Source organism: Schistocerca serialis, chromosome 3 (genome assembly GCF_023864345.2).
Source record: "Schistocerca serialis cubense isolate TAMUIC-IGC-003099 chromosome 3, iqSchSeri2.2, whole genome shotgun sequence".
NCBI lineage: Eukaryota > Metazoa > Arthropoda > Insecta > Orthoptera > Acrididae > Schistocerca > Schistocerca serialis.
Genome location: NC_064640.1, coordinates 400,086,030 through 400,109,839, shown reverse-complemented (window position 1 = coordinate 400,109,839; position 23,810 = coordinate 400,086,030). Strand labels below are relative to the sequence as shown.

General features: G+C 42.3%; 1 protein-coding gene across 1 annotated transcript in view; it reads right to left on the bottom strand.

Moving 5' to 3' along the window:
• The window catches only part of LOC126470257 (monocarboxylate transporter 10), a 466,478-nt gene that overhangs the window by 130,437 nt on the left and 312,231 nt on the right, over positions 1-23,810 (bottom strand). Inside the window, exon 3 of the mRNA XM_050097984.1 lies at positions 4,797-5,213. Within this exon, the coding sequence (XP_049953941.1) occupies positions 4,797-5,213 (417 nt within the window). The remainder of the gene's footprint in view (positions 1-4,796; positions 5,214-23,810) is intronic.

The window sequence follows — 23,810 nt, the reverse complement described above, 5'->3', positions numbered from 1 at the left end:
ATAATGGCTGTAGTCGCCACAGTGCCTGTTTCTTTAGACATGCCTACATGTCTGAAGGAACATTGACTGCATTGTAATTCGGGATAACACAGGGACTGCAGTATTGTACAATATAAGTACAGTTCAGAAGCATTAGTCAGATAGGATAAATGTTTTCATAATGTTTTCTTTGTACTAAATAATTTTCCACAAGGAAGCTGAGTACCTAACTAAATCACTAACATTCCCAATAAGCATACAGCATGAATAAGAAAATAATTCCATTTAGAGTATAGAATGGTAAGCCTCTTTAAATGTGGGTTTATGCAAGGTAGCCCCTATAAACAATGCACAGAGCCCAATAGTGTCTGATTCCAACATATAACATACACTGAAGAGCCAAAGAAACTGGTACACCTGCCTAGTATCATGTAGGACCCCCATGAGCACCCAGAAATGACGCAACACAACATGGTATGGACTTGACTAATGTCTGAAATAGTGTTGGAGGGAAATGACACCACGAATTCTGAAGGGCTTTCCATAAATCTGTAATAGTACGAGTGGCTGTAGATCTCTTCTGAACAGCATGTTGCAAGGCACCCAGATATGCTCAGTAATGTTGATGTCTGGGAAGTTTGGTGGCCAGCAGAAGTGTTAAGTCAGAAAAGTGTTCCTGGAGCCACTCTGTAGCAATTCTGGACGTATGGGGTGCCACAGTGTCCTGCTGGAATTGCCTAAGTCCATCAGCATGTATAATGGACTTGAATGGATGCAGGTGACCAGACAGGATGCTTATCTATGTGTGACCTGCCAGAGTCATATTTAGATGTATCTGGGGTCCTGTATTACTCCAACTGCACATGCCCCATGTGATTACAAGGCCTCCACCAGCTTGAACAGTCCCCTGCTGACATGCAGGGTCTATGGATTCATGAGGTTGTCTCCATACCTGTAGACATCCATTTGCTCAATGCAATTTGAAATGAGACTCGCCCGAATGTTTCCAGTCATCAGCAGTTCAATGGTGTTGTTGATGGGCCTAGGTGAGGTGTAAAGCTTTGTGTCATACACTCATGAAAGGTACACGAGTGGGTCTTTGGCTCTGAAAGCCCAAATCGATGATATTTCCTTGAATGGTTCACAAGATGACACTTGTTGGTGACCCAGCATTGAAATCTGCAGCAATTTGCAGAAGGGTTGCATTTGTGTCATGTTGGACAATTCTCTTCAGTTGTCATTGGTTCCATTCTTGCAGAATCTTTTTCTGGCTGCAGTGATGTCAGAGATTTGATGTTTTACTAGATTCCTGATATTCTTGGTCACTCGTGAAAATCCTCACTTCATCATTATCTTGGAGATGCTGTGTGCCATCGCTCATGTGCTGACTATAACATCATGTTCAATCTCACTTAAATCTTGATGATCTGGTACTGTAGCAGCAGAAACTGATGTAACAACTGCACCAGACACTTGTTGTCTTATATAGGTGCTGGCAGCCTCAGTGCCGCATTCTGCCTGTTTACATATCTCTGTATTTGAATACACAAGCCTATATCAATATCTTCGGCACTTCAGTGTATAGTGAAAACTGGAACTCAGTTGTACAGAAGGTGACTGGAAGACATATTTGTAGGAAATATTCTGGGAAAGTATAGTGCATCAGCAAAGTAAATCGTATAAAAGACGCTAGTGTTACACATTTTAAGAGTAGAGCCTAGTGCTCCATAGTAGGAAGTTTATATCTCATTGATTTGTTTTCACATTAATCTTTATTTAAATGTTGATTGAGTTACTGTGAGTATTCACAGATTCATCTCTGGAGTACAAGAATTTAGCAATCAAAACAGAATTTAATTTGTTTTAAAAAGCGTTTTCACTATCTATCAGTATCTTCAGTTCCTAAGACAAGACGGTACAGTTTTTTTTTTTTTTTTTATTTTTAATAAGAGCGAGGTGAAGTTGAGAACAGTAGAAGTCATTTTCATTATTAGTAATTTATTTATGGATACCACTATTATTTTTTAATCATGATTGCGTCTTGAAAAGAAATCTAACAAGACCATAAATGAATTGTGCAGCTGGTGGCAAAAAGCATAATTTCTTAAACAGCTTCATAAATGAGGCCTGAGGTGGTATGTCACATAAAATCCTCATTACACAGTTTTTTGCAGTTAATACTTTATATCCAAGTGTAAAAATGTCCCAGAGTATTATTCCATGTGATATTAACACTTGTAAAGATCAAAGCCAGCAAACTTTCTAATGCTCTTCTCACTAAAATCAGCAATTAAATTAATAATACATTTTGAATGTAAGGGTTTGAGATGACCTGTAATATGTGCAAATTCTTATTAATATGCACACTCAGCAATTCCAAACGTTCAGTATAGGTAGTTCCTTCCATCTTGCTCTACTGTTATCAATCATTATATATTTTCCATTGTAAATAAATAAAGTAACAGTTTTTTATACTTAGTAGTGACCATTCATAGAAAACCAGTCAACAGTTTTTGTAAAAATTTGATTTCTGATCCCTTCCGTTGGTACATCTCTAGTACACTACCATTAGTAGCACAGAGAATTATATTTACTCCATCAGGAAGGGTGAGATTGTTTTTCCTTAGCAAGAACCGGACCAGACTCAATTTTGTGCCAGGGGCATAAAAACTGCCTGACAGCTTCCTATTATTTCCATGTGAAGCAAACTGATTTCTTGTTGTACCTTATAAAGCCATCAACTTTATTTATTGTTTTGAAGTAGATTTAAACAATGACATGCATTAGACATAATTTCTCTAGTTCTTTTCACATGCTAGCTAGCAAAAGAAATACTGTCTAAGAAACTATCAAGTTTTTGCTCCGGTTCGGAAATATCGTAGGTCCGGGGTGCTATATTAGAACTACTACGTTAATGTTGTCATACATCTTAATTTACTTACACATTCTACTTTTCGTATACGGGGCAGTCAAATGAAAACGAGACAGTCTATGTCACGAGCATGGCACCGACGTTGGTAATGCAGGTAGGTATGTGTACAGAAGTGACCTCTGTTGAGAATTTGGAAGAAACAGCGCGAGCGTTTAACGCTGTGGCATTTGTCTCTAGGCGTGCTCGACGTGAGGTCAGCGCATCGTGTATGCGTCCCACTTCACCACGGAGGCCGGGAAAAAGGAACAGCGAGGTGTAGTGCTGTTTTTGACTGCAGAAGGAGTGTCAGAGAGTGAAATTCCTGCCCGAATGTCTGCTGAGTATTTCTAGTGCGCGAGTGTTTGCACGGAATAAGCAATTTCGAGGGTATGAGGTGTTACTGAAAGGCAGCAGTTGACCAGGGCAGGCTCATCAAGTCATTGCTGCGGTGGATGCTGCCGTCAGAAATGACAGCCGGCGGACAGTGGAAGACATAAGGCTCATATTGGGCATCAGTCACGGTACCGCTCACGTAATCATAACAGAGAGTTCCGGAAAATCTGTGCCCAATGTGTTCCGCACAGCCTGATGGAGGAGCAGAAACTGAGCAGAAGGTCAACATAACTGCAGCACTTGGAACAGTATTACGGTGTCCGCCGCTCGTGGTATCGCGGTAGCGTTCTCGCTTCCCGAGCACGGGGTCCCGGGTTCGATTCCCGGCGTGGTCAGGGATTTTCACCTGCCTCGAGATGACTGGGTGTTTGTGTTGTCCTCATCATTTCATCATCATCCAGGAAAGTGGCGAAATTGGACTGAGCAAAGATTGGATAATTGTACGGGCGCTGATAACCACGCCGTTGAGCGCCCCACAACCCCAACATCATCATCATCAGTATTACGGTGAAGAATATCGTTTCCTGTGCTGTAGGGTCGCGGGAGATGAAACATGGTGTCATCATTTTGTCATTTTGAGCCGGGGAGCAAGCATCGTAATCAACAATGGAAGCATACGGATTCACGCCCATCGAAAAAATTCAAAGCCGTGCACAGCAGCTCCGCCAAAGTCATGATGAACCTTTCTTTTTTCACAGAGCCCACTGCTCGTTGACTTTCTGGAACACGGCGCCATAGTTAATGCAAAGCGGTACGTGGACACTTTGGAAAAATAGGAGCGTGCCATTAAGTCCAAAAGCCCAGGAATGCTGATAAATGGCATCATTCTGTAGCAGGATAATGCCTGCCCACACGTTGCCAAGCTTGTTTCGACTACGCTGCAGAAGTATAGCTGGGAAGCGATAACACATCCTCTATGCAGTCCCGATCTCTCCATGTGATTTTATTTTTGGTTCAAAATGGTTCAAATGGCTCTGAGCACTATGGGACTTAACATCTGAGGTCATCAGTCCCCTACAACTTAGAACTACTTAAACCTAACTAACCTAAGGACATCACACACATCCATGCCCGAGGCAGGATTCGAACCTGCGGCTGTAGCAGTCACGCGGTTCCAGACTGAAGCGCCTAGAACCGCTCGGCCGCACTGGCCGGCTTTATTTTTGGTGCTCTGAAGAAAGACATTCGTGGATTTCGATTTGCTTCGGACGAAGAGGTGCCCACCTGAGTCCAATTGTGGTTCTGTAGGCAACCGCAAACGTTTATGCAAGAGGGCGCTGACCGTCTTGTCTCACGTTGGGATAAATGTATTAACAGCAATGATGATTGCTTTTAAAGTAATACACAATTTAAAACTTACCTGTATTTTTTCCGTCTGTCTCATTTTCATTTGACTTCCCCATATTATCAGTTCTCCATGCAAGTCTGATGAGAAACTGCATGCATTAAACTCTATCTTTGTTAACATACTGTGATACTTAGCTACAGAAAACAAAATTGATAGTTAAATTACCATGTGTATGTAGGGAACAAAGTACCCAAAAAGCGCTGAAGGAACAGCAATTGCCCAAATAACATACTTCTTTTTCTTCCATATGTCCACATTCAGCAGTGATTTGAAACCAGTTTTTACGTTGTTAGACGCATCACTGGCTGGTTTGACTGGCTTAAACAGCACTGCGCATAGCATCATGAGCGCCATTAGACCAGCAAGAAACTGCATACACGACTCCATTGACACGGCAGTCAGCAGGCCTTCGATAACAAAAGGCATCACTATAGTGAATACAGAGCTCCCAGCAGTTACAAATCCATTCACAATGCCCATGTATTTCTTGAAGTAATGGCCCAGAATTACAAGGGAAGGAGTGTAGACCAGGGAGGCTCCTGTTCCAAACATGATTCCATATGTGAAACAGAGAAGTTCTATCTGAAACAAAGGATGAAACCATATTGAGGTTAAATTTACAAAAATATTAAATATTATCTACACATTATGTCTGCCACTGACATTAACATAAGAAATGAAATAATTCTGTACAAGCCGAAAATGTATTACTCATTCATTAAAACGATACAGAAACATAGGAGATCAAAATATTCTCCAAGAAAAGCTGTAATAATACATTACATTACATGAATCATATTCTATACAGCAAACAAACAGGAGTCTCTGTGATAAGAAGTGTACGAGATCTGAAGGGATGGCAAGGAGAGAAGCCAGCTCATACTAATTTTGTGGAAGAGAGAGGCGTGGAGAAGACGAAGTACAATTTCTCATAGAATAAAACTCAGAACGATTGAAAAACTATGTGTATTTATCATGAAATAGACTAACACTACCACTTTTCTTATTTCAGACATACATAACATTTTTGCATAACATTTTCTGTCAGGCAGCTAAAGTTCAGTTAGAAGCAATACTTTCTATATTTACATTTTAGTAGTTTCTGACAGTGCACCACAAAACAAGAAAAATATCACTAATTGAAGGTTGAACACTATTCGAAGCTTCTGTAGCCTACAGCCATCTAGAATTTTCAGCTGCTACGTAAATACCAACAAACGGAAAAACAGAGTTTACGTTTCATAAGAAATGGCTCTCGTTAACCTTGGAAAATGTTCTACATGTCCCGAAATTCTTCAAACTGATACTGAATTGGTATGTCTTTCTGTGGGGATGAGTCATTTTAAGAGATTCCTTATATAGACGACAACAACTCTGATACTGAAACAATATTAGAAGAAGATGAAGAAGACTGCATTAATTGCGGAGGACATGGAAAGGAAGTGTTGTGGTATCAGTGCTTCATGCGCAGATCTTAGGCTGCATTCTCTGGCTGGGATGATGGTGAAGCGAAAGACATACCCTGGAAGAGCAATTTTTGTGTATAAAGTGTATTGCCTATGTAATTAATCTTATTCTAAATTTTTGTTGCGACTACTATTTCATAACCGAATTTCATGATGAGCAATCTGTTATTGAATTTTTGGTGTTTCATCTTTGACTTCTATACTTCATGCCACATACATAGTTTCTCTGAGTTTTTAAAAATGTCTTCTCTCTTAATGTAAACGTTTATATATTCGTTATCTTACCCATAGGTGGAGTTAGACGACGAAAATTATACTTTTTTTTTTAAATGTTTTTCATAAATCGAGGAGTGATAACAGCATTTAAATATTTCTTATTGAACATAAAACGTTAAAATAACTGTTCCTTTAAATTTCAGGTTTTTAAATCACTTACTAAACTGTCAGAAAAATTCTGGAGCTTAAGTTCGTCATTTTACCCCAGCCTCTCCTAACTTGTATTTTAAAGTTCCTGCAAAAGATGTATGTAGTCGATGGGACGAACTTTAGTTGAAGACAGTAACTGAAAGGAATTACCAGGAATGGCGTGGTAAATTTGAACTGGAAAAGAAGTAGCACTTGGTCAAAGCTTAGCACGCTACACGGTTTCTTAAAAATGACGAAGTCAAGTGTATGTTATATCATGCCATTTCCAAAATTGATAACATCTATTGTACACTACAAGCGAGATATGCACGTGCATAATTCCGGAAACCAATAATTTAACAATGGTAATAGGTGCAAGCATATATGGGACGATAAAGACAGATGGAGCGAGAACATCCCAAGAAATAGCATTTGTGTTTGCTGAACATATTAGGCAAGATGCTAAAAGCCACACGCCTATTAGTCTCCACTGTGACTGATGTACTGGCAAAAATCGAAATATTACAGTCGCATCTACAGTGACTAACTTGACCTTACATCCTTAGTTAAGCATAAAAAAAGCTTATCATAATACTTTTGGTTCAGGCCACAATTTTTGCCTAATGGTCTAGATTTCAGAATAATTGACCCAGCGTCACAAAAATATATTCAAATCTTTCTTCCTGGGGACTGGATTCGTCTTGCGATGAAAGCCAAGACTACTAAGCCTTTAGTACGTCTCAAAGAAACAACAACTGAAATTTTATCTACCAAAAACGTGTCAAAAGAAAAAAACTGATGAAGGCCATCCCATCAAGTCCTTAGAGATGAGCTGAATGAGGTTTGAGTGAGAGGTGTCTTGTACACTGCAGTTTAAAATGCTTTCAATGTAGATATTGGCGTCTCGAAAGTAACTATGTCTACAAAAAATTTTAATTTTTTGAGAAGCAGAACCAGCTATACAAAACTCCAAGAATGTTCACTGATAAAGAAAAGCAAAAGGACAAATTTTGCCTTCATTTTTACTATTTCTTCCCGCAAACACAGCATCCATTGCAAAAGCCTATAGACAGAAACTGCCATTAGATCATAAACGTCCTTTAACTCTGTGATGCATAGCGTCCTCTACCGTGTACAGCTCTTAAGTTTTGGAGTTTTCAACCATTTCTGAGGCTGCAAATAAACACAGTCCACTGCAGTTGGCACTCCCTACTGGTGTTGTCCCCTGCATGCATTTGCGGCCTCATGACTGACTGTAAACACCAGAGAAGTGTCCTTTAAAAGTCGTCCACTGCAGTGAAAATCATGCACTGCAGGTTTAAGGGGGAACGACAGGGTCACGGACGAAAATATTGCTCAAATTCAGGATTTTTTTCTCGTTACTGGAATGCAGTAGACAAATGGAATTTACTGCAATGAATAAATCATAGGTTGAAGTTTTTATCGATATTTTTTAATTGAAAAATATTAATATATCCACTGTGTAATTGGGATTTTCCCGAGGCAGCTCTGAAATTTGGAAGATCGACGGTTGGCGGTGTAACTCCGGTTGTGGTTATCTGAAACAGGAAATTAACATATCGCCCAGATCCTTACGGATGCAATTTTAGTTCATCGTAGGGATTTGCAAAAAAAAATTTTTTGGCGAAATTATAGATATTTGAAAATATCGCCATTTTTTGGACCCCTCTTTTTTCACCGAAAAGATACTATCAACAAAAAAAAAAAAATCGGCTACGATGAACAGAAAAGAATTCAATTTGCTTCAAGGGAGACCAAAAAAATCATAGCGTGGGCACCAACAACTATGCCGAAAACCCTTATAAGCCCTCATTTTCGTCCTCAAAGCCCTTTTCGTCGCACAGCGCGTCGCCGCTGGCGTCTCTATCGTCACAGAATAGGCGCATTTCATCGCCGATTTTGATTTGAAAGGCATTTGTTACGTGCATTAATACAGTATGTACTACACTGAATAGACATACGGCCAAATTTGAAGCAATGTTGACAGTTCCGCTTCGGCTGGTTCAAATGGTTCAAATGGCTCTGAGCACTATGGGACTTAACTTCTGAGGTCATCAGTCCCCTACAACTTAGAACGACTTAAACCTAACTAACCTAAGGACATCACACACACACCCATGCCCGAGGCAGGATTCGAACCTGCGGCCTTAGCGGTCGCGCGGTTCCAGACTGTAGCGCCTAGAACCGCTTGTCGACACCGGCCGGCTCGCTTCGGCTGGATATTATTTTTGGAGCGTACCTCGAAATGAAACTATTGAAACTTTCGTTCACATTTTGAGTAAAGCAGCCCAGCAACGCTCCAGCAAATCAAGTTTACTCAAATCGGTATAAATAGGGAGCATGACCGCGGAACCTGTTCCCTAACGCCGAGGCGTGCCGTGCACGCTCGGCTTCCAACGCTCACCGAATCGTCACTTTTTTGAGTTCGCTCATAATATTTTGGGGAATAATTCTTCAATGTATAGACATTAGAATTCCGTAACAAACAAATTTCGAGTTTTTTCGACCATCACCCTGTCGTCCCCACTTAATGAGGAAACTAGAAAATAAAGTAATGACGAACCTCTCCTTGATGACTGCCTTTAAGGCTTAATCTCAAATTTTTTAGGTTACTTTATGCTACAGCTATAAAAAAGTAATAAAATGTTTCCATTTTCACTGTGTTGCATTCAATCGATTGACCTTATGTGAAAAACATCTCATGAATTACCACTTTAATTATTATTTTTGTGTTTTCAGATTATGTCCTATATTTAGTCTCCATACTATAGCAATAAAAAGAAAATCATCCTCATATCACATTAGGATTCGGCTAGTGCTAATAAACTTTAACCTTGATTATCTCTGTATAATACACCGTTCAGTCACATTAATGTGACCACCACCTAAGTCCGACGCCAACGTACAATAACTAAGTTCGACGTGAACGCACAATAACCACTCACAGATGGCATGTGACAGCACTAACAGTGCAGGGTTCATAAAGCTTGTCGGGGGAACGCAGAAACAGTGCTTTCGTTGTCGTAATGCGGAAATTGTGCGATTTATGTGACTTCCAAGAGGGTACGATCGTTGGCTTTCGGACCAAGGATGGAAGCATTTTCGAAGAGGCTAAATTTGTAAACTGTTAACGTGCCATCATGGTTAAAGTGTACCGTGCATGGCAAAAATGGCGCTATCATAAACCGGCGATGAGGCAATTGTGATGCACCAGAGACAATGGATGACAGGGATGACCGACGGATGTGGAGATGTGTACGGACGAATAGGCGTGGAACTGATGAGCAGGTTACTGCCCACATGAATGAAGGGGCTACTAACAATGTCTCCTCAACGACCGTTCAGGGAACGTTGTTGCACATGGGCCTCCACAACAGGTGCCTGCTCATGCACCCATGATGACTGCTGTTTATTGGCGACGAAGGCTGGAATATGCGCTCCAGTACCGCAACTGGACGTCCATTGAGTGGTGACAGGTGGCGTTTCCAGATGAACCACGTTTCATGCTCCGTCAGACAGGTGGCCATTGGCGTGTACAGCGTTGAACGTCTGAAAGCAAACAACCTGCAACCAGGAGGGAGCGTTATGGCCTGGAGAATGTTTTCGTGGCATTCCCTGGGTGATCTCGTCGTTCTGGAAGGCCACAATGGATCAACACAAGTATGCACCTATCCTTGGGGACCATATCCATCCCTACATGCAGTCTGTTTCTTCCTCGGCACTTTGGTATCTACCAGCAGTACAATGCAATGAGTCACACAGCTCGCAGTGTACATTCGTGTTTCGAGGAACATCAAGTTGAGTTTACCGTTGGTCACCACACTCTGCGGATTTGAATCCAATTGAGAATCCGTGGGACCATGTCGATAGTCCTACTCGTGCCATGGATCTTCAATCGACAAATCTACTGCCTCTGGAGTCAGCATGTCTCCACATTCCTGTCGGTACCTTCCAGAACCTCATTGGCCCTCTTCCTGAATGTTTGCGCTGCAAAAGGTGATTATTCAGGCTTTTCCCAAGTCGTCACATTAAAGTGAATGGACCGTTTATTTGTGGCAAACAGCTTAGCTGAACTATCCTGTATAACATAACCAAAAAGAAGCCCTAGTACAATTAAAATTACATGCTTGTTGGGAAAAATTTGGCCTTCATTTAAAAAAATTATGGCCGTGGTGTTCAGTACGAAAAAGATAAAAGATGAACTTTGTTTACTGATGCCATTCTCGGATGTATGCAATGTTTGTGGTGTTCCAAACAGCAGACTACTCATTCAGACAGCCAAGTAAGCTCACCGAATAAAATATTAGTCAGACACTTAATGAGTATCTTGGTCGCTTTGGAGCACTGCAGATGGTGACGAGACTGTCATTTGACCTTCCACCGCTGACGTAAGTCGTGGCAGTCGATTATATGGAATCAACTCAGTAAGATGCATCGATGTGGAGAATGGCAGAGTGGAGTAATTGTGTTTGGACATACCCATGACCACATCGTGAATGAAGCTGCTTGATTTGCTGATATATCAACGTGGACGATCCACTATGCCTACGGGGAATAGCGTACCACTCGCGGTCATGTAACACGGCGTAAAAACAGTGATCATAAAAAGATTTTAACTGACAGGGGTCAATGACTAGTGTCATCCCTCGGCAATGAAAATCGGTTTCAATTCCGAGAGGAATTTCCGATGCCAGTGTATGCACGTCCATCTCAACTAGTTTCCAAGCGAACATTACGAAGGGAACCGCAAGGAATGAACATCTGGAAACGGGTACCTCGCAAAAGACCGTTGCTTACAAAGCCACACAAATCTGCACGACTTCAATGGGCCAAACAACACAGAAACTGGACAATAGCTGGCTGGAAGCGTGTCGTGTGGTCCGGCGTGTCACGATTTTGCGTCCTTTGCACTGGTGCAAGACGTCGAGTGCCCAATGAGGCGTTTAACGCTCATTGTGTGGATGATGTAGTTCAAGCCAGTGGTGGTTCTGTGATTTGGGGGCTAGTTTTCGTCCACGAATATGTACCATTCTAGGTGACTAAGTTGCTCCTCCTTCTTCATCTTCATGATAAGTATGCTGTGGACGCCGACGTCTTCCAAGATGACAACAGTCGTGTTCACGGAGCTGCACGCATACATCCTGGTTTTACGAAGACCAGTCAGCTAAATTAGCAGATCTTAATCCCATACAAAACGTCTGGACAGTCTGTGCGAAACTTAGCAGTCATCGCCGAAATTAGGCAGGTGTGGTGGGTCTAACCAACAATGAGTCACTCCAGGTGGATAGGGCGTACCTGAAGAAACATTTGCAGTAGTTTTTTCACCGAACTGAGTCCACTATCAAGGCTGGAAGCGGTTTTACAAGGTATTAGTGCGACTTGTCCTGGAGGTAATCGGTTTCTTGTCTGATGTGCTTCCACTTGATACGGGCTTAGCATTCTCGCGCTGATTTTATGGTTCCTATTAGGTCTGCAGTACGGCGTTTGAATCACTGTCTTTAGTGAACTGTATCCGTGTCACACGCTGTAATGTTCCTCGATTATGCCTTTAGATGTTTTTATTTTCCATTTTCCATTTTTGTTTGACAGCGCACATACGTTTTTTTCAAGACATATACTGGCAGCCAAAATATCCGACACAGTGATATCAAGAAAATCACGAGCCACTTTTTATAATGTTATTTGTTAAAACTCAGTCCCATTCTCAGGGAAAGGGCGTTGAGGACAGATGTGGGTATCCCGCATTATCGTCTTGGATAAGTTCCTTTCGGCGGTGGTTTGTCGTTGCGTTCCCATAACGCGTGTATCTACGTCATGTGAATGACTATGATGAAGGCTTATACAGCGTAGTGTACGAAGAAAAGGGAGAGGTGAAACCCGGTACCGGCACGTAGCCTACTGCTCTCACATAACACCAAGGTGGCTGCCGATTTTAGTCTCACTCCATTAGATGCTGCAGAGAGGTTTAGAAACTAGTCCAGACTTTGGCACAAAGTGTCGTAGTGTGGAGCACTGCATCCTCTCCTGCAATGCAGAAACACTGATGGTGAAAATTTCTTCCACCACCAGGATTCAAACCGGTCACCTCTGAGTCGATCGTCACCACACGGGAGTGCCTTAGCGACGTCGACTACGTAGATGGGTGCTATTACTTGTACTTCTTAGTATTGAGTCGATCTGTTTTACAACTGTCAGTATGAAAACCTTTGATTGTAGATGAGCACATCATATACAGGAGGAACATTTGTTGTTGACGGGCAGAAAACGAAAATATTAATATGGGATTAATTAACTCCAGAAGTGTCCATGGTTTCATTCATTAACGGTGAAGAGCACACATAGCACTACGAACAGAAAGATATCGGGAACTGGAAGTGAGTACCAGTGACACCTTGAATTCCTGGTAGAATAGCCGTACATATCACAAAGAAAGGTTGCCGATAAGAACTCGATAATATGTAGTGATATTAGCAGTGATGTTTCTACAGATTGCGGATCCGGAATAATCTGGCTATAGGTAAGTGAGAAAACTGGGGCAGGCATTGTAATCGAATATTTACATGGGCCGCCCGCTGTGGCCGAGCGGTTCTAGGCGCTTAAGTCTGGAACCTCGTGACCGCTACGGTTGCAGGTTCGAATTCTGCCTTGGGCATGGATGTGTGATGTCCTTAGGTTAGTTAGGTTTACATAGTTCTAAGTTCTAGGGGACTGATGACCTCAGATATTAAGTCCTATAGTGCTCAGAGCAATTTGAACCATTTGAATTTACATGGACAATCTACCTCAGGAGCTGCAGCATCAGGACTCTACAAAGGCGTTTTGGAAAATGTCGCACATAGATTTCCTGGTCATACGGTAATAATAAAGAGAGATTTTATACTACACGCCCTAGAGTGAGGCACATGCGTGATTTGAGCAGATGTCTGTGATAGGAATTTGGCGGTATTTTATTGAATGTTCTATTCGAAAATTGCCCTTAGCTGTTACTTAGAGAAACGACTCGAAACGTCCTAAACCTCCTAGCAACTAATAGACCCGATTTTGTCGATTCAGTTAACGTACAAGATGCAGTACAAGTCCTCAGCATTGCAGCAGTATACAAAATACATTGTGAATGCGATGCCACCTACTACGTGGAAACTAGAAGGCATGTTAACATCAACATGAGTGCTATTTTCTTCTGGTGTAGCATAACTTCACTAGTGGTGCACCATCATCGCGATTGCGGGCAGCCTACGAAGTTTCAGGAAATTCGAGTTCTTGCGAGACAGACATGGATGCGCACACGCAAAATAGGAAAGGCAACTGAAATCCAGAAGCAACGGAAGAATATTCGTGCAGAGGAAGCCTACAGGCTCCCAACGACTCAGTTGTCTATAATCCAGGCACGACGGGCTGAGTGTGATCGCAGGGCAGAATCCTCAAAGAACACTGCCGCGACCGGCTAAACAAACGGCGCATGCAGAACTGGCGTCGTTTTTCCGCCACTAACAGCAGATAAAATCGAGTCTCATAAGCTTGTCACCGATTCACTGTGGGTTACCAATTACCAGCAAGCCGTGTAACCCACGAAGAGTCTGCCACAAACGCTCTCCGTTTCTCCTATCACCGACCAGTGGTATTTTAGGGTCAACAAACCCCATTAAACTTGATGTCGGTGGTCTTATAACAGCGTAAGAATGCGATGTATATGGGAACGCCCACTTCCGGCCTAAATTAGTCTACCCTGACGAAGGACGCTACAACACGGCCAAAAAATCTGTTATTTTAGCGTTTCAGAATTTTAAGTATCTTAAAAAGGCTACGAAGGCTTTCCCGGCGTAATAATTGATAATATTCTTCTCGGGTATGCAGCCCGATCATAACGTCATCGTCTTTATTTCTTATAAACTGCAACTATACACTTTTTCTTTGACATTGGAAAGAGCCTTCGAACACTACCTAGCAACACAACAGACGTGGCACTTGTTCAAATAGGAACAAGAAAACAGTGCCGTCTGCCACTCTGCCGCTGTCAGGAGAAGATGCCGCAGAAAAGCCTGCTCTGCTGCACCAAATGTAAGCAAACACTTAACCTAAGTACGGTTTGTGTGTTTATTGTTAGGACCTAGAGGCGAGCTCTAGTAGCACTTCCTTGTTTACGCCGAATAACGCAGTCAGTCGACCCGGTTGCTCAAGTAGTGCTTCAATGTTTGCGTATGTGTTGTATTGCCGTCAGACTTTTCGGTAGTTTATTACCATTTCACAATTGTTCTTTGTGATAAATCGTAAGTAGCACATTATACGGAGAAAGAGGAGAGCCACACGCCTTGCAGTGTATGGACATTGGTATTGCTACTGCGGCAGTTGCCAGTGCGCTTTATGCTGTGAGTAGTCATTCTGAGGATGCAATCAATATGGAAGTTCAGCAACTAACAGAAAACAGGAAAGAGTCGTGAGGTAAACAATCAGATCGTTACTGACGAATAGGTTGCTACAGAAAACAGTCCCTCAGGCATCGTAACAGAAGCTGTTTCCGCTCAAAAGAACTCTATACGGTCTGATGGGCAAAATGATAGTGTTAATGTGAGCTAATGTAAGATATACTGTAGTTAAAAAACAACAGGTGAAATGACTATGGCCCTTATTATGTTCATATCGCAAGTAAAATATACTGCATTGGCCGTGCGGTCTACCGCACGGCTTTCCAGACGGGAAGGAGCGCTGGTCCCCGGCACGAACCCGCCCGGCGGGTTTGTGTCGAGGTCCGGTGAGCCCGCCAGACTGTGGATGGTTTTCAGGCGGTTTTCCATCTGCCTCGACAAATGCGGGCTGGTTCCCCTTATTCCGCCTCAGTTACACTATGTCGGCGATTGCTACGCAAACAAGTTCTCCACGTACGCGTACACCACCATTACTCTACCACGCAAACATAGTCTGGTGTGAGACGTCCCCTGGGAGGTCCACCAGAGGCCGAACCGCACAATAACCCTGGGTTCGGTGTGGGGCGGTGGAGGGGTAAAATAGACTGCGGTAGTCGTCGTGGGGTTGCGGACCACTGCGGCAGCGGCGGGGACGGAGCCTCTCCGTCGTTTCTAGGTTCCCGGTTAACATAACATAACATAACATAAAATATACTGCATTAGCAAGATGCATCCAGTGTCTGTTGGGAAATTAATACACTTCGGTCATCTTGGGACTAAAGACAAAATTATTAATATTATCTTTGCCGAAGTACCAGAAGCAGACCCAGCACACGTTACCACCACGCATTCCTCAATGTATTAAATAAGGCTGCATGCCTCTCTATCCCCAAATGACATTCAAGTTCATTTCGTGTTAGAAACTCCGTTATGTGGTGTAATCAGGATTTGTCAACAGTGTCTAATTTACCACTTAAATGGAATAAGTTCTCCGCGTCTCTGGAAGACTGTCTGCAATACTGAAGATAGATGCTCGAACTAAAAGGTTCTTAAAAAAGGAAAAACTTCGTAAGTGGATACAGTATTGTAAAAAGATAGAGATACCAAGATGTTTGATGTGTGGAATACAGTAAGGAAATCAGAAACCGTAACTGGAACCCGGACCAGGATGAAATAGATGACAACTGTTCGGAAGTATGCTTGAAAACTTCACCATCTTATGTCCGTAGCCTCGCTATTCCCCCAGTAGGCAGACTATCCGACCACTTTCAAAGTCCAGAGTTTCATTTGAAAGGGATAAAGAAAGCGCTGAATTTCTCAACGAAATCTGTCCCTGTAATGGATTATGTTCAATATCCTATGCTGTCTAAAGTGCCAGATCACGCACTGACGACACCTTCCGAACTTTTAACGACATCCTGACTCTACTACTCAAATAAATGTTCCAATTCCCAAACCTGAAGCAATGCCTAGCACTCTAATGTCATAATGGCCCATCTCGTTCTCCTCGTGTGTATAGAAAACACTTGAAAGGTTTATTAAGGCCAATTTAGAATGATGGCTGGAATCCGAGATTTACTCTCAGGAGGCTATTTTGAATTTGTAAAGCGTAAAGGAACCCTTGATAATCTTTCTTGTTTGGCCTCTGAAATTCTTTGGATATTCAGCAATAGGCAAAAACTCACAGCAGCATTTATTGGCATTAAGAGTGAATGTGATAATGTGAAAATTCGATTCAGCTTCAAAAATTAAGCGATGTTGGAATTTCTAGATTTTTGTGTTTAGCACTCAAACCTTCCTAGCGCACAGAACTATACAGTAAGATTCCAGCATGAATAACTCGACTCTCTTACAGAATCATGAGGACAACCCCAAGGCTCAGTTCTTAGTCCACTTCGATTTTTAATCTACGCGAGAGGTATGGAAATCTTTTCACCGGCCGTTAAAATCTCCAGTATAGAGATGATCTATGCCTTTTTCTACGGATCCAAATTTTGAATCTCTTTGCCTACCTTCAGACAGTGCAATTTACGTTCTAATCCCATGTTTGGTTGTCAACAGCCTAACAGTGTCAGTTGAGAAATCATCTGTAGTTGATTTCAGCCTCAAGACGATTGGTCGATCAGCTCACTCCTTTTGTTTGGAGATATGGTTTTGACATGCCCTTAACGTGAGATGATAACGTATCTTATACAATCAAGAAAACAGAGAACAGCATTAATGCAATGACCCTTAATTCTCTTTATGATGCAGAAGGGTCTCTTCCGCTCAGTCGTAGATTATGGATCCTTCTTATACCTAATCTCTGCCAAACGGCACATCATAAACTTGACATGATACAATTCTGATGCTCCCAAATACATTTTGGGCCAACGCGATCGACCCAGTGATTACCTTACTAGTAAAGACTGCTGAACGCCCGCTGTATCACAAGAGACAGCAGCCTAATATCTGAAGCAGCGACACAGAGGAAAAACGTTAGGCATCAAGCCTTTATCGTATGTGGGGCCACCAATTACAACCGCCATAGATCTCCGACATTGGTTGCGTGACCTCTGAACCGTGCAGGATACATCTATAACATGAAGGGAGAAGGAAGATTAGGGTTTAACGTCCAGTCGCCGACGAGGTAATTAGAGATCGAACACGAACTCCGATAGGGAAAGACTGGAGAAATAAATAGGCCGTGGCCTTTTCAAAGTAACCATCCCGGCATTTGGCCTACGCGAATTATGTGCTACGGAAAACCTAAATCCGGATGGACGCGAATGTGAACCGCACTCCTCCTGAATGCGAGATCAGTGCCTTACCAGCTAGGTCTTTCTGGATCGATGTCCGTTTCACACACTGTATTCTTTTGTGTGTGAAGAATGTGTCCTGAAATATTGACCACCCCTTTGTTATGTCCTGTATAACCTAATGACGATCCCATGTCTACGAAATATGGAAATTGTGGGTTTTAGACTGTAGTCTTGCTTTTCCAGAGCACTTTTTCCAAATCTTTGCAGATCTTTACACTTCACGCAGGACCACTCATGTTCAACGTAACTTCAACGCCTGGGTATCAGTCGTTACTGTACAACAACAACAACCGAAAATGAAATATGCGAACGCCTCAGAAATTTTCAAATTTCCAGGGATATAATACAAGGAGAGAAAAGTTAAGCAAATCTTGTACAGAAACCAGATGGCAGTCGTAAACTCTAAGAACATGAAAGGAAGGCATCAATTCAGAAGGGAGTGAGGCAGGCGTGTAATTCAGTCTGTACATTCAGAAAGCAGCAAAGAAAGCTGTGGAGAAATTTAAAAAGGTAATAATTAAAGTTTAAAAAATAAAATTTTTAAAATTTGCCAATGACATTAAAATTCGGGCAGATACGGCAGTATAGAAATGAAACTGCAAGCTCGGTTCAACAGAATGGATAGTATTTTAAAAAGAGATTTAAGATGAGCACAAATAAAACAACTGTTGTGGAGTGTAGTCGAATTGATTTATGTAGTGCTGAGGTAATTAGATTAGGAAATACGACACTAAAAGTAGTAGACGAGTTTCCCTTTTTGAGTAGAGAAATAACTGACGATGGCTGAAATAGAGAGGACACAAAATACGGACTGGCAACAGCAAGAAAATTTCAGGAAAAGAGGTACACTTTAATGGGCAAATTGAAGTTTTTGGAAGCCTATACTGAAAGTATTTATCTAGCGAGTAGTTTTACTTGGTAGCGATACATGGACAGTAAACAGTAGACTAAAAACAGGAAGAGAATGAAAACTTTTGAAATGTGATGGTACACAGAAATTAAATCGGATCGAGGGGAAAAGGGGAAGGGAGAGATAAGTTGACAGGGCATGAGCGTCAAGAAATAGTAAATCTGATAATGAGAGAAAATCGGGGGGGATACGAATTTTTGAGGTTGATCAGGGCTTGACTACAGTAAATAGGTTCAAACGAATGTAGGCTGCAGTTGTTATGAAAAGATTTGCACAGGATAGTCTATCGAGGAGAACTTATTTTTCAGACTGAAGGCTGTACATGCAAACGGCCTTTAAAAAAAAAAAAAAGACACGTGATTCATGATTCAAGTGAAAAGGCCACCTGTTGCCACTCAGTGGGTATCCAGTAGCGGTACTGACGTGCAAATTCCTGCCTTCATCGCCAATGAAGCAGTCAGCATAGGTACTTACACCAGGCACCGCTTACCGTACGCAGCAACCTTCGTTGAACGGTCGTTATTGGTAGCCCCGCCCTGTTCGTAACCCCTAGGTTCATCTGTGTTGTCAGTTCCTCAACAGCTTCACATCTGTTCGCCCGTACACATCTCTGCAGCGGCGTTCACCCCTATCATCTATGGCCCGTGGTGCACCACAGTTGCTCGGCGCTGGTTTTGGATGCGCTATTTTGCGATGCGTGCATGGTTTACTTCAACCGTACCGGGACGCGAACAGTTTACAAACTAGGCCGTTTGGAAAGTACTTCCACCCTTGGCACGAGAGCCAAACATCATACTATTTTGGACGTCAGATAAATCGCTTCGTTTCCGCACTACGACAACGACTGCACTGTTTTTCCTCGCCGCCCCCCCCCCCCCCCCCCCACCCCTGACACTATTTGTATATTGTATATCCTCCACTGTTAGTGCTGCCAACTGCCGACTGAGAGTGATTACTGCATGTTGGCGCCTAACATAGGCTGTAGTCACGTTAATGTGATTGGACCATGTATATCCTTCTTGTTTTGTGATATTAGATAAGAATTATCGGCTGCTGACCCAGACGTGTTGAATGCTTCAGAATTGTACCTAATAACTTCATATGGATGACACCCTTCCACCCAGTACATGAAACTGTCGCTTTCATATGAAGTAATTTGGGATCGGTGAAGTTTGGCTTCGGAATCTCGTTTTGGAATTGGTTCATATGAAGGTTGGAGAGGTCCAGAACGAACATACCGATATAGACAGGCTTCGCAAACTGCATTGAAATCTCGGCCACCTCCACCTTCATTGAAGGCGGTGGCCCGCTTAAAATTTAGCCTAGCGATGTACTCTATTGCGCTATAACGCCCATCCCTCCGAGGAACTAAGGAAATCGCACACACAACCACTATTTACTAATAAATAAATATACTACCACACACTCTATCACTCAACGAATAGTGTGAGTACGGTTGGTCTCTATTCCATTTCCACGGATGAATCATTTTGCGACGGTCTGGCGTCAATGGCAGCGATAATTTCCTTACGCACGAGGTGAGCCTCGCCGCTAGGGGACGGGGCGGGGCCGCAGAGGTCTGAAGAGTGTTTACAGACCGTCTCGTCGAGCTGTGTCCGGACCGTCAAGCGGGCCTGAAGGTGGCTTTTCCGGGAGAGTACTCGTGCATGGTGATACATGCTGTGGATAACGCTATGTGGAAAGGAGTATGTGACTAGCTTTATAAGTGAAGTTACGTGAACCTGTTGCAGTGTACCTTATATAACGAGAAGCGATCACGGCTGTTGTTTCGGCCCTGTCTAGAGTCCGTGCGTTTGTAAGGAAGTAATCATCGCAGTCACTTACATGGGGCTATCTTGCCACTGTGCTGCAGAAAAGGTGCAATTCTGCGGAGTCTACGGCGCTGTATTGATTTCACCTTGGCTTCAGGATGGGTGAAGAGCGAGATTGGTGGAGTCATTTGAGTTGTATCTCACAGCACGACTGATAATGTTGAGCACCTATCCTTACATACTGACAGAATGCAAGCATCAGACTTGCTGGTACTGGGAATGTGTTTGGTGGCTTCTGTTTGAGTAGTCATATTAATCGATCGCTAATGATATTAATTAGGATGTTTTAAAGCTTTTAAATGTTTTTAAATTTTAAGCTCAGAATGTTTAAACTTGGTGGACCTTTGTAGTTCTGAAGTGAATTACTGTTATCTAAATCTAATCCGTGGTTTTGTGGTACTGAGTAAATTTGATTTCTGTTGCACGATCATGAACATGAAACATTCGTTGATTTGACTTATCTTCTAGCTGTATTGCTGGTGTTATTTAAAATTTATTAAGGTTTTGAAGTTTCTTTCTTTTTTAAATAAGCTTTAAAGTTATCTCGTGTACGGTATGGGTTTGGTGTAGGTGTTTTATAATTGTTTGGTTGTTAAAGTTCTGTTCTGTTTGGGTAGATAGCCAGCTGATTAGCGTTTTTCGGTTTTCGGTTATAACTTTATAATAAAGAGTGTATATTGTAAAACTTAAGGTCTCTGAGTTGCGGCCCTGGCACCTCTTGATTTCAGCCATTTGTCCTTCTGTTTTTTTTCAGTTGTTTGCTCAAGTGTCTTCAAAATGTTGATCAGCTGTTAATTAATATTTAACTGTATGGTTGAAGTTTTAAGGGTTCTTTTACTTTATTTCTCAGGAAGCATGGCGGAGGATCTCACATTTGTCGTCATGACGCGACAGCCCAGCTTTTAGCTGCAGTGCAGTATGTACCTCATAATCTCATGATCGAAAGACTACCTGACATACCACATACAGAATGGCGCCACCGTTCTCGAGCAGGCACCTCCTGTAATCTTGATCATGGAAGCCTTTGAGGCTGCAGAATGCACGCCCTCAGCCCGCCTCTGGGTGGCACCTGTATCTATGCAGTATGCATACATTTTCTACCTGTGCCCCAAAATGTTCACAATGTGCGAACCATTTAAATCATCTTCTTTCATGGTATTACTCCATAAAGATTATCAGTTGCGTATCCATACTTGTTGAATTCTTCGTGATTTACCTAATTACTTCATGTGGATCGCAGCCATTCGCCCAGCAGATGAAACCATCTGTATCCATTTAAAGTAACTTGGGGTCGGCGAAGCCTGGATTCACAAACTCATTATGCAACCGGTACATGTGGAGTTTGTAGAGGTCCAGAACACACAGATTGACATAGACAAGCTTCGAGAGTGGTACTGAAGCCGTAGTCATCTCCACAGCGCCTATGTCATCACTGAAGATTGCGCCCTGCTTAAAACTTAGCCTGTTGATGTAATCTCTTGCTATATAATAGCCCCCCACCCATAGACTAAATGAATTTTCCATTTTTTCAAAAACTTAATTATTCATTCATTTACAAAAATGTTTTTTAAAGTCCCACATCTCGAAAGCCCTCTGTTCAGTGTTTACATCAATGTACTTCTGCATCCAGTGAGACTGCTTGAAAGAGATGCTGCAGGTGCATATAACAAGTTCCATCCCAAAACTGAGATATTATTGAAGATTTTTTGAGTGCAGATTATATCTCTGCTTATTCACTAGCGTTGTCATCATCTTGGAGACCTTCAGATACCTCATTTAAAGTATCTCTAGGAGAGTTCAAATCGTCACAATGGCGAAGAGTCGAAACACCCCATATTTATGTCCACTAACAGGTGTCTGAATACTTTTGATAAGTCACTGTATAAACACTGACTACCAGCTTGACTTCAGGGAGCAATGGAGGAAGTTATCTGAGAATGCCAGCCACTCACACTGGCAAAACGTGATATTACCATTCAAAATCCCATCGGACGAAGAATACAAAACAGACGCTTCCTAACAATACGTCAATCGTGGCTATGAAAATGTCAACAACAGATTACAGCTGATGTCGATAAAGGACGTAATATTTTACTGACATTGTATTTTCTGTCTCATACAGTTGATTCCAGCTTGTACATCTGATGAGCCTGCATTTATACATAGACCTGCAGCAGAATAGTTTTTTCAGAGTTGATACGAAAAGAACCACGTTGCTGGGAATTTAACAGTTAATATTAATAACTGCAGAATTAGATTCTTTACCGAAATAGTTGAATGTGGGAAGAATCCGGTTTAATGTCCCGTCGACGACGATGTAATTGGAGTCAGAGAAGAAAGATCGATATGATAAGAATGGGAAAGGAATCAGTCGAGCCGTTTTCAAAGAAAGTGTCCCGACCTTCCCTGTTAAAACAGCAAGAGAAAACCTAAATATGGATGACCAGATAGAGATTTGAGTCCTACTCTTACCGAATGCGAATCGAGTGTGGGAACCAATGCAATATTTCGCTCGGTTTCAGCGACCAGGTAAGCATGAGTTAAATAAGGTTGAATATAAAGTCATGGCTTACCAGCAATTAGCTTTAGATTATGTGAAAGTTAATTAGTATATTTTATCATGTAGTTTATACTTTTGAAATACGCAATACTAGACTCTGCTGCTGCTGTTGCTGCTCTGTGCGTACGTGGTGCGCGCGCTCGCACGTGTGTGTGTGTGTGTGTGTGTGTGTGTGTGTGTGTGTATGATACCAAAAACGCTAACTGCAATTTCTGCCACGAGTTCCTTCTCAAACAGGATTATGCGTTTAATTTTTTGAGATTTTCTCAACTCCGAAATAATGTATAAGCTGAGGAAGCGCAGTTGACAAACCATATGTGTTGCCACGTGCAGAAGCATAGAATAACACTAAGTTTGACATGTAAGCCCTCATACTTTCATAGATATGATTAGGTGAGATGACGCGGCAGCGACTAGAAGCTTGCAGGTTCCGCGCGAAAAGGCGACAGTTGGCGGTGACGCAGGCGGCACCGGAAGTCGCTACAGACAGAGTGGTATCGCAGAGGCCGATAGGGGACGTGACGTCACGTGTGCTGGTGAGAACAAAGGGGCAACGGCAGGAAACCGCACATATGCATATTAAATACCACGCATGTTTACATACGATACAACTTGGGGAATTCCAGAAACTGTTTTCCGCTGCCGTTTTTATCAGTTGCCTGCGCCTGAGTCGTTTGCTAGCCCGATCAGATATCGGTTTTCCGAGCTTCAGCTCCTTTACACAAATAGTGTCTGTAATCCAGCTGTTCCAAATTCGTGAGTAAGATGAAGCGACGTTATTA